Here is a 16,495-nt window from a genome sequence, read left to right on the forward strand (position 1 = left end):
AACAGAAATATTCCCAGAATAATAGTACTCTAAACATCCCTTCTTCTCAGAACTGATAAAAATTTCAGACACTTGGGAATATGGAGGATACAATTCAGGAAGATAAATTGGGGGATATTCCTGGGTGGTTAAAACAGCAATGGCAGGAGATGGTGGCTCTGACCAGACATATCCTTGTTGGGGGTGTAAGGCTGTTGTTTACCCAGCTGTGATCTCAATTCAGTCCTTGGCCCCAGCTGTTCCCTTTCAGTCATAACAAATTAATACTCTTTAGAGGCAAGTTTAAACATGTCACCTACAAACTGTCTCTGAATATATCAAGTGAAATATAGTTTTTAGTTCTACTGAAATCTCCCTAAATGTCATATTTTCCATCATATAATTGTATACTTTTATTGACAGAAAAGATGCTGGGTTAGGAAGAACCTGCTGTTTTATTGATTTTACAGCATTTTTTCATAACTAAATTCACAGGGTGGTTTGCTTTCACTCAACAACATGAGGCTTTGAAAATATGTTTGGCTGAATTGCATACTACCCACTAGGAATAATCTCCATCCTAGAATTAGTGGACTTCAGATATATTTGTTTATCTGCTTGTCTGGTAAAATTTACGTGCTAAGAAGTTCTCTCCTGAGATTATCAGGCAACAAGTGGGACTTAGATGGGACGGAAAAAGACTTTTTGATATTAAAAACAACAAGCTGTGAAGGAAGATTAAATGTCAAATCAGATAAAGGTAACTATTTTTCCTCTCAAGGTAATTTTAATTTTCCTATCTGATACATAAATATTATAAAGAATTATAAAGTATAGTAAACATGCTGTAAAATATTTTCAAATATAGTATCTCACTTAATCACGACCCTTTTACAAAACAAGAAATGTGAAGCTCAGGAACTTTATGTAATTTATCCAACATCATACAGGTAGTAAGTGATAGAAGTACATAGAACTTAAATCTCGTCTTTGAAATAAGCCCAGAATGCCTTAGAAAATGGTTTGTTTTAAAGGGAAATTACCATTTCATATATTTAAATGGCTCAAATCTGAGCTTTCTTGGCTGAGACACAGTATAGACCAATAATACATATTATCTCATTTCTGTAAGTCTCAGTGTAGAAAGACATACAATAAACGTACAAAATTCTGCATAAAATATCATGGCAGAGATGAATAAATGTTTTAATTATAATAGTTGATTTTACCTTCTTACTGGGCCATATCCAAATCTCATCCTTTTTAGAGATTAAAGGTGGTGATATCCATACATTTAGGAAAGAATATTGCAAACACTATGTTTTGAGTTTTAACTCAAGAGGAAAATGAGTACATATTAATTTATCCCATACTAATGACTAAAACCACTGCTATTCTTCTTGGATGTTTTAACTATGGTAGTAGGGTAAATTTAGCCAAATGTTTGCATATGATAATAGTACTATTCATCTATGAAGTCACGGAATAGCGTTATTTATTATACATAGGTCCATTCATGTTCAGGTACTGTCTTTCACATGGTCATCATAATCTACTGATCGAATTGTAAATCAATAATCCCTGGATATATTTCTACCCATGTGCACTCATAAAGTATCACTTAAAAATGCTGGACAACCAAAGGCAAGACCTGACATAGATATGCTTGAATGCTTGTGAAATGCTTTCTAAATTATGGACAATACTTTTATGAAATCCTGAAATAAAACGTCTATCTTTCAAATAGTGCATGAAGAAAAACCTTACCCATTGAATGAAAGCCAACCAATAAATTCCTACAATTTCATCTTCTCTACTTTTTCTTACCATCAGTCCAAAGATGATTATCAAGAACTTTTCCCCACTTCTATTATTAAAAAATCTATTTAAAAATATGCTATGATTTTAAATAATTTTAATAAATTAAGTATATGCAGATTGCACTCCAAATTTGAAACAAGACTATGAACAAGAGAGAGCCTAGGGCAATAGTGTAGGAAGGAAAATTGAAAAAAACAGACAGAATGACATCTGACACATTCCTAAAAAAGCGTATGGAGCAAGAGAAAGGTATCTTTTGGATGTTCGTAAAAAGAGATACTTTCAGAATGATAAAGACAAACAGATGCTACCTGCTGTGAGAATAATGAAAGATTCAACTGCAGTGATTTCAGTCCTACGGGATTTATAATAACGTTGTAAATAATACTAAAAATGTATTTAACTTGTGGGACTTTGAGGGCTTGAAACCAGCTAACAAAAAGCTGAGAGAAAGCTAAAGAAAAGTTATCACAATCAGGTTGAAAAGAATATATATCAAATCACTTTGTGCTTTCAATTTTTTCTTTATAAATCCTTGCTTCATTTGGTACAATGAATAAATGCATTTTTATAGTAAATGTGCTTATCTACATTTTGCTAGATCATACTAAAATACTGGCATTTTATTCCCAGTTTTCATGGCACATTCAATTCAGTAAATTCCCTCAAAACGGTTTTGGGGATATCAATTGTGTGCAAGACTCTGCTAAATACCGAAAGAGGTATAAATTTACAAAATCCCTGTTTTTATTAACCACATTTTTAAGAGTGAAAATGAAACATGTACCTAAATATTCTCAGAACAAAAGAGCACAAGATAAGAACCACTATAGCTGTTACTGAGGATAATAAGTGAAGGAGTAAACCTTACTTGGCGATCAGGGGAGGCATTAAGATGATGATATTTGAGGTAACTTGAGAAGAAATTGGTTAAGTAGAGGTTAAAGGAGACAGGGAGTAAAGAGTTAGGGAAAAGAATAAGCAAGGCCACAAACGGCAGAGGCACCCTGCTCATATCCCTTGGGCATCCTACTTCAGTGGCCAACTTCCAACCACTAATGTCTTTATCCATTTGCTTGACTGCTTTCTCTGAAGGGGTAGAATGCCACTCTTCCCATAGGTATGACTGGGCAAAATGAGGGGAAGTAATACCTCCTGTATTTGTATATAAATGCCCAGCTCCCCTGCCTCTGATGATTCTGCACTGCCTCTCAGAGTTTTCCCAGTGGAATTTAAGCTCTAGTTACCTGCAACAGAAGAGAATCTATAACACTTTATTCATAACCTGTTATTGGCTGCCTTTTTTCTCTGTCTCACTTTTCCATTCTCCTACTAATATCTCCTGCACCTCCCAAACAAACTTGAATCCTTGCCCCAAGGCTGTTTTGGTGGAATCTAAACTAAGAAAATATGAATGTTCAAGAATGGGGGAAAAATTTCAAAGGTTGGGGAGCATGGTCCATGTTGGGACACTGAAGAAGATAAAACTGGAATGATGGGTTGTATCCATTGGTCCATGATTTAAGCATTGTATCTGCCATATTACTAGACAAAGATGTCAGACATTAACTAAGGGTAGTGCACAGGGATAAAAGCAAAGTCAAGATAGAAAACTAAGATACTTCTTCTACTTCAATTCATAAGAATGGAAACAGCATCTCTCTCCATATACCAATTAATGTTTTGCCATTGATGAATTCTTACCAGTTGAGTGATCAAAGGTGTGTGTGTAGGAGTGAAAGGGGGTTTGGCATGAAAGTCTTAGATGATGCTTTTTTTGGTTTCATTTGGATTATTGGTACCTCTTTTCTAAAGAGAACTAATATATGAAACCTTTTCTTCATTGTTTTTTAGAGATATGCTTTACACAGCTCTTTGAACATGGCAGATCCTTATAAATATGTTCTTAAATCATCTTTTTAAATGGTTAACTTTTCTTTCTAAGGTCTACCACAATGTACTTTTATTTCTCGAGACCATCTTTTAAACAACCTGGTATCTCCCAACTAGCTAAAATACAAAAAGATAGATACACATTTCCTGTTACAAGTACTGCCCTTAAGCCCTTGAACAAATGTCTTCCCCTTTTGTTAGCCTTACATGTTCAAATTGAATTACGTTTTTCCCAAAGGTCTGAATGTATCTTAGTGTTTAATAAACACTAAATAAACATCTATTAGCTCCTCATAATATGCATTAAAGAATACTATCAAATAATCTGTAGACATTTTCCAAAATGATGGAGGAGACCATAGATGATACCTCAGCCCTCAGTGGAGACTGGTTTCTTCATGAACCACTTTTCCTATTGTTAACCTTAAAAATTCTGAAATTTCTATCTCAGAATTTTTAACTTTCTAGGAAGAAAATGAAAACAGTGTAAAGTCCAATCTGGATTCATTTTAAATTCTTATAAGAATAAAATGAAAGCCTCTTCATCATTGTATTGGAAGTGGCAGGCGTTGGAACAGCTAAACGAACATCTAAGAATAGTGGGCTTTAAACTTTTCCAGAAATACTCATATTTGGGTATACAGAAAGCTTGTGCCATTTTTAAAATTGAAATGTGCAAGTGTGACTTACAGTAATTATATCTCCAAAGGAAATCCAGGGTTATTAAGGGGCAATCAACCCAGGAAACTGCTTCTTTCTATTTAAAAGTCTCCACCTTTCTCTCCCTGCATTTTGGACTGCTCTTAAAGTGGGTTAACAAACAATTTTATATGCTTTTAAAGGTCCTCTCTGTAGACATGAATAATATAAAAGAGGTTGTAGTTAGTTATGGTCTGGGTAGTGACTTTGCAACTTACTGCCACAAAGGGAGTTCAGATGAATTTTATAAATTATAAAATTTATAAAAGAAAACATATTTTTGCTTTTCCTTCTGAATTTTATTTTATATTAATGTGCTGCAGATCAGTTACACAAGTAACAGAGGCAATAACTAGAGTATGTTTACTTCTATTCTTATTATTTGTGCACTTCATTAAAACTAAACAGGTAAACAAAAACATCACATTTTATCCCTGTTCATCACTTTGAAAAGGAATTCCACGGCCAACACCACAGCTGCTGACACCAAACACATGTGTTCTGTCAGAGCCTGACTTGGCATGGCAAGTTCAACTTACCCTGAGTTTATTCTCAGGCCATCATAGGAATAAATCGCTCCATTTATGGTAATTTCTTTCCAGAAGGAAAATGATTTTGAATGGAACTGAGTAGAAAATTCACCTTCAGGGGCTGACAGGATAGTGACAGTCTGAGACATCAAAGTCAACCCCTATACAAGGGAAGGCATTTCTTGAACTTAAAAATGAAAGATAATGTACCTAGGTTCAGTAAACATCCATTCCAACCTCATTTTTAATGCAGAGAAAGCTAAAAGTTACATTTCCCATTGAGTTAATGTTACATTTCTTGGATGTGTTAATAGTATTGTGCTTATGTAGGAAAACGTCCTTGTTCTTAGGATATTCACGTTGAATTACAGATCCTCCTCAACTGATGATGGGGTTACATCCTAATAAACCCATTGTAAGTTGAAAATATCTTAAAAGTAAAAAAATGCATTGAATACACCTAACCTACTGAACATCATAGCTTAGCCTAGCCTAGCTTAAACCTGCTCAGAACACTTACATTAGCCTGTTGGGCAAAATTATCTAACACAAATCCTATTTGATGATAAAGTATTAAATATCTCATGTAATTTATTGAATACTGTACTGGAAGTGAAAAAAAGAATGGCCGTATGGGTACAGAATTGTTGTAAGTGTATCAATAGTTTACCCTTGTGATTGCGTGGCTGACTGGGAGCTGTGGCTCGCTTCTGCTGCCTACCATCACAAGAGTATCTACCACATATTGCCAGCCCGGGAAAAGATCAAAATTCAAAATTTGAAATACAGTTTCTGTTGAATGTGTATTGCTTTTGTACCATCATAAAGTTGAAAAATCATAAGTCAAACCATCATAAGCTGAGAACCATATTTAAGGGTGAAGTATCATGATACGTGTACCTTACTTTCAAATGGTCCCGCAAAAACTAAGTCATGTGTAGAGGGCCTTAATAAAGCATGTATGAGAGAGAAAGAGAGAGAGAGAGAGAGAGAGGATGCAAATGTAGCGATAGTTTAACAGGTGGTGAAATAAGTAAATAGTAAACACGCATTCAAATACTGTTCTTTCAATTTACCTGTAGCTCTCTTTCTTTTTAAACAAAATTTGGAGGAAAAGTGCTAATTATACTCCAATAAAGATGTTTTTTAAAAAAGTGAATAAGTAAACAAACCAAAGTATATTTAATTTCATGACAAATGTTAATCAGTATGTTTGTTCTCTTCAAATGAGTTCATTAAATGTAAACCATTACTAATTTTGTTTTTATTTATTAGGCTTCAAGAAGAATATCCTTCATTTCTTAGGACTCTAAATTTTCTACCTAATATACAAGACTTCTGAAAAAAGACAATATAAAACATGCATAATTTTATCAAATTTCTAATTAAGTTTTGTTTCTCTTTATTTGTGTGATTAGGGTAGATGAGAAAACATAAACATTGTAATCAAATAGCATAAATATTATAAAGAGAAAATAAACCCTTTCTATTACAAAAAAGAACACATTCCCAGATTCTCTTGTAGCTAGGTTTCTCAGTGAGACATATTCCACCAGTTAATGATTTTGTGTGAACTTTGATTCCTAAAAATGTCATGTGAGGAGATAGGGAGTAGAGCATGTATTTTGCTGGCCCAGAATACAGCAGATATGATGTGGCTCTAGAGATGTATTAGCCGCTTCTCAACTTGCAGCTTATTTTCCTGGTCATGGCAGAAGCAGTGTAGTTTGCAGTCAACATTGGTAACAGCAGCTTCCTAAATTGTCAGCTTTCTTTAAAGGCAGAGGTAAATTTATAATTGCAGCAGAGGTAGATCAATTCTGAGCCTAGAAATAGTTCCTTAAATTTAGCCTGGAACCTATTTCTGGCCTTTTCAATAATATTGTAAATTTCTATTTCTTGGTGTAAAGATTCCCTTCTGACTAACTAGAGTGAATTCTGTTATATGCAGTTTAACCCTGATCAGTATAACCATCTTCCTCTTTAACCATATAAGGCCAATACTAATTAGAATTTCTAAAACACTGACAAATTTATTTGGAATATATGTTCTCTGTTATTTTTTTTACCAATCTTTCTACTCTGTTTTCTTTAAAAACTCATTTATATTTTATTTATATCAGTTTATTGTTCCCAATTATTTTCTCTCCTCTCTTAGAGACATATTTCCTCTCACACATTGACAATGCCTTGGCTATCTGATTTGCTTTGGTCAGTGGAATGTGACTAGAACATAGCTATGTATGAATAGACACTTTAAGAGCCATTGGCTAGTTCAACATTGCTAGTTCCTCTCTCCCACAAGAATGATTTCCCTCAGATAAAGTATGCTTCCTCACCTTGGAACCCAAAACAGTGAAGGTACAGTGAGATAGAACCACAGATGACCCAGAGACCAAGGTAATCTGATAAATATATAAATAATTTGTTTTTAAAAACCATTTTGGGGTTTTACTGAAAGCTGTACTAATGTAGGTATAGTCTTTGAATTTATTCCTCAGTTCTTTCTGCTCTATCTTTTCTAAAATGCCTCTAAGTACATTTTAATTAAATAATTTAGACTATATTATCAATCCTCTTATTCATAGATGTCTTTAGAAGAGGTTCACTAAGGGCGTAATCAGGGTCTTTTGTTCTGAACAAATAATATGTTCAGGGAAACTAAACTATCAATTTCTTTATAAATTATTCTTATCCTAATAAATATATTTGGCAATTGTTTTTGTCTGCCTTTTACTCACCTTTGAATCCCCAGCTTCTATTCCAGTGCTTGACAAAAAATAGATGCTTAATAAATGTGATCAGCGTATATATAAATGAACAAATTCTATTTTTTACAAGATATATGACAATTGGTTGCATATGTCTAGATGTATGATTTTTGGATCAATTTTTCCAACTTGATCCTCTAATAAAAGTTTTCATGTTGAGTTCAATCCCAAATGATGAAAAAAAAACTGAGTTATCAATGAAGTGGGATTTAAAATTCAGGAAACTCAGAGTTTTTCTTTTAGTTGCTTTAAATCCCTCATTATGGACACATACAGTACTACATTAAAGATCCTATTCCTAATATCCTCTATCAGCTCTTTCTTTTAAGAAGAAACATGTGAAAAGTTGTGGTTAGTGTTAGGACTGTTTTGGTTTTCTTCTCATTTTATATTTCCTCATCTTTTGGAGGATGATAGTATGCCATTAAAAATATCAAGTTGAAATTCAAGATGTCAAGTTGGTAATTTATTTCAGTTTTAGAAAAACCAAAGAGAGATGTGGTATAGTAAAAATCAACGAATTATAGGTCTGAGTCAGCTTTTTAAAACTTATTTAAATAAGTTTTAAAATAAAACTTATTTAAGGCATAAGCAGAAGGTATGAGATAAAAAGAGAAGAAGCAGTGGTTGGAAATCAGGATGCTTACAGTTGGGATTATGGAAGAAGTGCATTTATTGGTAATGAAAAAGTCCAGGGTAGGATAATAGACTGACACTTTGTGGTTGGATGAAAGATTAAGTTCATTAGAGGAGAAAAGGTCAAGGAACTGAGAGTCAGGATTTTAAGAGGAACATTCTTGGGACTATTCAAATAACCAAGAATTAACAAAAGAGTAGAGTTTGATGGATTGACAGTGAGCATATTGCTAAAATCTTTTTTAAATGCAGAAAAGTAGCTTGGACATTCTACCTATGCAAAAACTTAAGTATAAATGTTGAAGTAATAGATATGAAAGTACAATTTCCAAACCAGTAGAAAGAAGACACAATAATAAAAAAGAAAACTCTATCAATCATATAAAATGCAGGAAAGATAAATCAAATAAGCAAAGAAAATTATATCAAATAGAAGAAAATATAAAATGGTAGATATATAAGCAAATATACCAGCAATAACAATAAATATAAATGAATTAAAATCATGAAATACAAAGATTCTCAATTTTTTAAAAAATGTATAATTTATGTCTCTCTATATATTTTATTTTATTTATTTATTTTTTAAAGTAGCATGGAATTTTATTAATAATTATGCCAATAAATTCAGCAACTTAGTTGAAACAGAGAAAGTCCTTGAAAGGTACAAACTACCAAAGGTCACTCAAGAAGAAAGAGAAAACCTGAACAGCCCTATTAAACAAATGATTTGTAGCTGACAACCTTCCCACAAAAAAAGTACAGGCCAGATGGCACAAGTGAATTCTACCATTTACAGAAGACATGGTAACAACTGTACACAAACTTTTCTAGGAATAAACACTTTCCAACTTATTTTATGAACCAGCATTACCTACATAACAAAGTCAGACAAAGACATCACAAGAAAAGAAAATCATAGATCAATAACTCTTATGAACATAGATGCAAAAATTCTTTTAAAAAATAGCAAATTGATGGGCTTCCCTGGTGGCGCAGTGGTTGAGAGTCCGCCTGCCGATGCAGGGGACACGGGTTCATGCCCTGGTCCGGGAAGATCCCACGTGCTGTGGAGCGGCTGAGCCTGTGAGCCATGGCCGCTGAGCCTGCGCATCTGGAGCCTGTGCTCCGCAACGGGAGAGGCCACAACAGTGAGAGGCCCGTGTACCACCAAAAAATATATATATAGCAAATTGAAACTTCTAATCGATAAAAGATGGTAATGCATCATGCCCAAGCAGGATTTATCCTAGAAATGCAAGGTTGACTTAGTATTCAAAATCAATGTATTTCGTCATATTAACATACTAAAAAAGAAAAAAACATCTCTTTATAATGTAGAAAACGCATTTGAAAAAATTCAACACATTCATGATTTAAAACTCTCAATTAATTAGGAAGTAAAGGAATCATCCTCAATCTAATAAAGGGCATTTATGAAAGAACATATATCTGACATAATATTTTATGGTGAAATAAACAGTAGGTTCCTCCTAAGACTGGGAACAAGGCAAAGATGTCTACTCACCACTTCTAGTCAAGGTTGTCCCAGATGTTTAGTCTGTGCAGCAAGGCAATAAAAAGAAAAGACACCCCCACCCTCCACACACCTCGTGCTGCAAGTCCCAGTGTTACCAAATCAGGTCTCGATGCTTGCTGCTCAGAAATCAATACTCAAGAGAGACAAATGTTTGTAGAAAGGAAAGTTGCTTTTAATCAGAATGCTGGGGAGATAGTGGACTCCCCATAAACTACCTCCCAAGATTCTGCTCAGCCATGAGAAGTTTTTAAAGGAAAAGGTAAGTAATCTCAGTTAATCATTGAGATAGGAGGTCAGAGTCATTGCCATCCCCCACTGCATGCAGGCTTGTCATGCAGGCTTGTTGACTTCTTGTGATCTTTCTTTCAATACCATCTTGTTCACACAGTTTGTTCACGAGATTACTGAAGGGGAAGCTAGGGTCATCTGTTAATTACTTATTCTTTATTTCTGCTTCTTTGATTTATGGAAAGAACCAACAGATTAGGCAAGGCATTATGTGATCAAAAGATCTGAAAGTGTGCTAGGGCCAGAGATGAGTAAAGCATGGGGGAAACTGGTTTAAGGTTAGTGACAAGACAAAAGGGGCCTCCTGCAGAGAGCTCTTTCCTGCAAAGAGCTTTTTCCTACCAAAAGCTGCTTATAAATCCCCACTTGTCAGAACATCATTCCATTTTTATTGGATTATGGTCGAAGGTCTGTCCTCTGTAACTTCATGCTGACATAGGGCACCATATTCTTAGAGTGGGAGATGTTGACATGGGTCTGTAGCATCCCTTCGCTGACAATTGTAGTTGCCCATTTACATATACGGGCAGAACAAGCTACAATTATTTTGATGCCCACAAAGATATAGATTATTATAAGCAACAGTGTTAATCCCATTCTCTTAGGACTAAGTTCTTGAAACTGTGCTAGCCATAGATCTAGTACTTTTTTATAAACAAGAGGCAGGGGATATGGAGGGGCCTTTGTCCTTGGCAGGGGGATGGGGGTGGGTGCAGGGTTCTGTTCATTTCTACCAGCGCATGCTGTGCACCGGCAGAAGCTAGGTTTGAGGCAACTAGGTTGCACCTAAGGGTCTGGACAAGCAGACAGTTAAGGGCCATGGCCTTGCTGGCTCCAAAAGAAGCACAGAGAACTAGACACAGGAAGGGAGAATGCATGTGTCAATGGAGACAGAGATTGTAGTTATGCAGCTGTAAGGCCAAGGAACACCAAGGATGGAGAGCCACCACCAGAAGCTGTGAGAAAGGCATGGAAGAGATTCTCCCCTAGAGCCTTCAGAGACTGCATGGCCCTGCTGACGTCTTGATTTCAGACTTCTAGCCACCAGAACTGGAAGAATAATTCCTAGTATTTTAAGCCACCCAGTTTGTGGTACTTTGTTACTGCAGCCCTGGGAAATGAATACACAGACCTTCAAAAGTGGCCCTGAGACAACTGACTTTTCCATTTGCAAAAAAAAATGAAAGTAGACCACTAATTTACACCATTAAAGAAAAATTCCAGATAGATTAAAAATATAAACATGAAAAGCAAAATTTCAGCCTTTTGGAAGAATATCTTTGTAATCTCAGTCTAGAAAAGAATTTCTTAAACAAAAAGCAAAAAGACCTAAGAAAAGATTGATATATTTGCATCAAAACTTAAAACTTCTATAAAGTATAATATAGCATAAATAAAATTAAAAGATAAACCACAGTCTAGGAGAAAGTATTTGTAACCTAATGTAGTCAACAAATAAATATACAAGTTATATAAACAAATCCTGGAAATGAAAGAACAGGTGATCCAATTAAATACATATATATCTCCAAGCTCATGGTATTGTTGCCTATATTTCACTTATCTGAATGCTGTAGCAAATGTTATTTTTCCATCTCTAAAATATAGAGACTCTTTTGAAAAACATAATTACAATACCGGAGAAACGAATAATCCCTGAATATCATGAAATGTCTGCGGTCGTAGATACCACAGTCAACAGATGCCACAGCCAATGATGGATACGTAAACCTACACATGTGATAAAATTGCACAGAACTAAACACACATACTCATAAGTGAGTAGAAATAGAATTGAGAAACTCTGAACTAATTGGTGGATTATATCAATAATATCATTATCCTGGCTGATATTTGTACTATATTTTTACAAGATATTACCACTGGGGGAAACTGGGTACAGGGTACATGGGGTCTCTCTGTATTACTTCTTACAACTGCATCTTACAATCTACAATTATCTCAATAAAATTTCAATTAAAACAAAAAATACATAGGTATTAAGTATGGGACAACTTATACATTTCATATTCATATTAAAATTATGAAATAAAAACTGAGTTATTAAGCAAATATATATATACTTCCTACTATAATGTTGCGTTCCAGTAAGCAAACCTATCATGTGAAGTTTCTCTATATAGCATACTTATACATATTCTGCAAAAGAAAAGGACTCCTTTTTAAACTTTTTTTGACACTGTAACATCTTCAAAATATTAATAAAGTTATCAAATATTAATTATTTGCTACTCAATGAAATGTCACTTCTAGGCAAAAGATTTCTCATATATATTGGGTCCCCCACCTCAGCCCCAGGTTGCTTCTGCTATGCAGTGAGTCCAAAAAGAGGGTGAAGGTTTCAGGATGTTGACAGGGGTTTCTTCTTAGTGCTGTTTCTCTGCTGTTTAGTGAAGTCGAGATGCTGGTGGAAGGTTCCATTACACCTGTAGTGTTTCTCCCTAGTGTGTTCTCTGATAGAAGGTTCTCCCACATTGGTTACATTCATAGGGTTTCTCCCCTGTGTGGGTGCTCTGATGTACTGTGAGGGATGACTTACGGTAGAAAGTTTTCCCACACTCATTACATTTATAAGGTGTCTCTCCTGTGTGTGTTTTCTGATGCTCCCTCAGTTTTGACTTCACAGAAAAGGATTTTCCACATTTGTGACATCAATAGGGTTTCTCTCCTGTGTGACTCCTCTGATGATTAATGAAGTTTGGCTTCTGGGAGAAAGTTTTCCCACATTCCTTACATTCATAGGGTTTCTCCCCGGTATGTATTCTCTTATGTACTGTGACAGCTGACCACTGAAGATTTTCTGACATTCATTACACTCATAGGGTTTCTCCCCTGTATGTGTTCGCTGATGTACATGGAGATTTGACTTCTCACAGAAATTTTTTCCACATTCATTACATTCATAGGGTTTCTCCCCTGTGTGTGTTCTCTGATGTACTGTGAGGCCTGACCTATACCCAAAGGTTTTCCCACATTTGGTGCATTCATAGGGTTTCTCCCCTCTGTGTATCCTCTGATGTAGGATGAGAGATGATTTATGGCTGAAGGTTTTCCCACATTCACTACACTCACAGAGTTTTTCTCTTATATCTGTTTTCTGATATGTAGGAAGCTTTGGCTTCTTGCAAAATGCAGTAGCACACTGATTAATTTTATAGACTTTTTTCCCTATATGTGTTTCTTGATGCTGAATGAAATTTGGCTTCTTGCAGAATACTTCCCAATCTTCATAACAGTTAAAGGTTTTCTCTCCTTTATAAATTCACCTAAGGAGTGACTTCTTGCTGAAATGATTCTCACTTTCAACACACTCATATTATCTCTTCCCCATGATAACTCCATGGCGCTTATTTAAAGTTGACTTCTCATGAAGAGACCACCTCCCACAGTCATTCAATTCATAGTGATTCTCCCTTGTATGAGTTCCCTGATGAACACTGAATGTTGGTCTATCAGAAAAGGCTTTGACATGTTCATTACATCCATAGGGCTTCTCCCATGAGCTTTCTCTCTTATAGGTAATGAAAGTTTCCCCCCTCATTGAAGGCTTTCCCACATTCAGTATATTCAAAAGAAATCTTCAGAGTTTGAGTATCCTGATGCTGAAATAAGTCCTCATTTTGACTGATGGCTTTTCCAGTTCTATCATATTCTAAAGATTTCTCTCTAGAATGAGAATTCTTGTGCTTTGTACAGAGGAGTAATTTCCCATGTGTATTAAACTCATCAAGCTGCCTTACAAAGGAGTGTCTATTACTAATGATTAATTCTGAAAGAGAATCCAAATTCATTCCATATGAGTCATATTTACCAGGTATTTCTCTTGATAAAATAAAGTTTGTATCCAGAGAAAATGTTTTTCCTAAGACACTATTTCTCCCTTTAGTCGGTGTTTTGTTGTTGACAAAACCAACTTTCCACCAATGCTGGTCTTCCTTTTCCTGGCTCTTCTCCATCAGGTCAACTACGCAGAACTCTGGGTGGCTATGACTTTGGGACTCTTCCTCTAACATCCATGGCTCTTCTCCTTGCTGTAATTTGAAAATCGCCTCTGGTTTGATAACACAGTACCCCACTGAGACGAGGTGGCTATAGTTCTCCAGCATCACGACCTTGTACAGGGTCCTCTGAGCAGGGTCTAGGTGCTGCCACTCCTCCTGAGTGAAGCCCATGCTCACATCCTCAAATGACACTGGCCCCTGAGATCTGTTCATTTTCTGTGGATCGAGGAAACATGTAGAGAACTACAAAGTTTGGGCTCTCCTGAAACTTGGCTCAAACCTCAGGTTCTCACAGTCTGACGGGTGGCTTGTGGAGCACAAGGATCACATAGTGCAATCAGCTATGCACATCTAGGGTCTGCTCTTTCTTGGCCTTGATCCTCCTCTGTTCTGTAGCCCTGGTGGGAGGCCGCCACTCAGATGAGCCATCTTCCTGGTGGGATTCCTCTTTATCTCACAAGATCAGCTTTGTTCCTAGGAACCAGGATCTGAACTTCACAGCGATGTCCTTTGGCTCAGTGCAGGGATGGGCACAATGCCAGATTTAGGCACAACTGTTTTTTAGGGAGGAAGGAGATGTGGATGTGCCTCCTAGCGCCGCCTCCCACCGGTTCTGTGGTCTCGAGGCACTCGCTAGCTACTCTGATCACTTTCCAGACCTGATACAGTGGGAGGGCGAGGACTCCCTGCCGTCCTCACAGAGTGTGCCGCGGCCTCAGGGCACTGGCCGCCAACACTACAGCGGCCTCTCTGGGGACTCGCAGATGCTGTAAGCGCACAAGGACCAGACTCGAACAAGCCATGGCAGCAGCTGCTGCTGGCCGGGATAGGGGCCTGAACCCCGCCCTCCCTCCAGCTCGGCCGCCCTTCACACCGGCCAAGCCCCAACCCACTCCAGTGCCCGCCGCAATCCCTATATATTTTAAAAGTGATGCCTCAAACAAAACTCAAGACACTTTCGTGTAAAGGGATAAGCAAAAAGTACTATATAAAACATATTACAGGACAAATGACTAAGGAAATAAGCACTTTTATGGATAAATCCATGACATAATGATAAAAAAGTTCTCTGTCCAAAAGTACTCTGACCTTTTGATTATTCTAAGGCACTGGCAAAAGTCTGTCCAGACACGCTTTTGGCTTTCTCTTCAGAGAACACTTTCCTTAGGGTGAATATCCTCATGTTAGCATTTTTTCAGCCTGCAACAGACTGAGAATGTCTCAAATCATGAAGTCCTGGTGTCTTTTTGATTAACAGTTCTTCCTCGATATAACTCATTCCTCTTGCATTCTTTTATAAGCAATAAGAAGAAACTAGGCCACACTTTCAACCCTTTGTGTGGAAATCACAGGCTAAATATCCAACTTCATCATTTACAAGCTTTGCTTTTCACATAACTGCAGGACACAATTCAGCTAAGTTTCCACCATTTTCTTCCAATTTCCAATAACATGCTCATTTCATTTTCATCTGAATCCCCACTGGCAGAGCCTTTCATGTCATATTTCCACAAAGTCTGTTCATGAGGACTTAGGTTTTCTCTAAAACAATAAATGTTTTCTCTACCATGCTCTTCACTTCTTTCTGAGCCCTCAGTAACAGTTAACATCCATATTTCTACTAGCAGTCTCTTTAAGGCTATCTGGGCTTGTTCTATCGGGCTCCTCAAAATTCTTTCCTCCTCTGCTCACTGGCTAATTCCAAAGGCACTTTCACATTTTAAGGTTTCACATTCCAGATACCAAAATAGCAAATTTCTATTGCTGATATAAAAAATTTCCACAAATTTAGTAACTTAAAATAATACATATGTATTACCTTACAATTTGGGAGGGGTCAAAAGTCTGAAGTGTGTTTCAATAAGCTAAAACCAAGGTGTCAGCAGAGCTGCATTCCTTGTAGAGGTTCTAGGGGAGAATCCATTTCCTTGCTTTCTCCAGCTTCTAGAGGCCATCAACCTTCCTTGGCTTGTAGCCCCCTTCCATCCTCAAAGCCAATAGTTAATTCTTTCTCATACTGCATCACACTGACATTTTTAAGAATCCTGCTGATTATACTGGGACCACCCAGATAATCCATGATAAAGCCCTTATTTTAAAGTGAGATGCCTAGAATCCTTAATTCCGTCTACAATCTTAATTGCCCCTCATCATGCAACAAAGCAAACTAACAGGTTCTAAGGATTAGGCAGTGGACCTCTTTGGAAGTGTAAGTGCCAGTATTCTGCCTACCCAAGATAGGATGTAAGAATTTTTAAAATTAAGGGCAATTTTGTTTTTGGAAAAAAACAGTAAAGTGAAGATACACACACAAAC

The 16,495-nt window shown here is 36.4% G+C and overlaps 1 protein-coding gene across 1 annotated transcript; it reads right to left on the reverse strand.

Moving 5' to 3' along the window:
- Positions 1–12,619: 12,619 nt before the first annotated feature.
- Positions 12,620–14,392, reverse strand: LOC116754995 (zinc finger protein 33B-like). Its single transcript, XM_032633873.1, is given in 3 exon segments — positions 12,620–12,966; positions 12,969–13,403; positions 13,711–14,392. Coding segments are annotated over 3 exon segments (1,464 nt in total).
- Positions 14,393–16,495: the final 2,103 nt, after the last annotated feature.

The sequence above is a fragment of the Phocoena sinus genome, chromosome 6 (genome assembly GCF_008692025.1).
Source record: "Phocoena sinus isolate mPhoSin1 chromosome 6, mPhoSin1.pri, whole genome shotgun sequence".
NCBI classification, from domain to species: Eukaryota; Metazoa; Chordata; class Mammalia; order Artiodactyla; family Phocoenidae; genus Phocoena; species Phocoena sinus.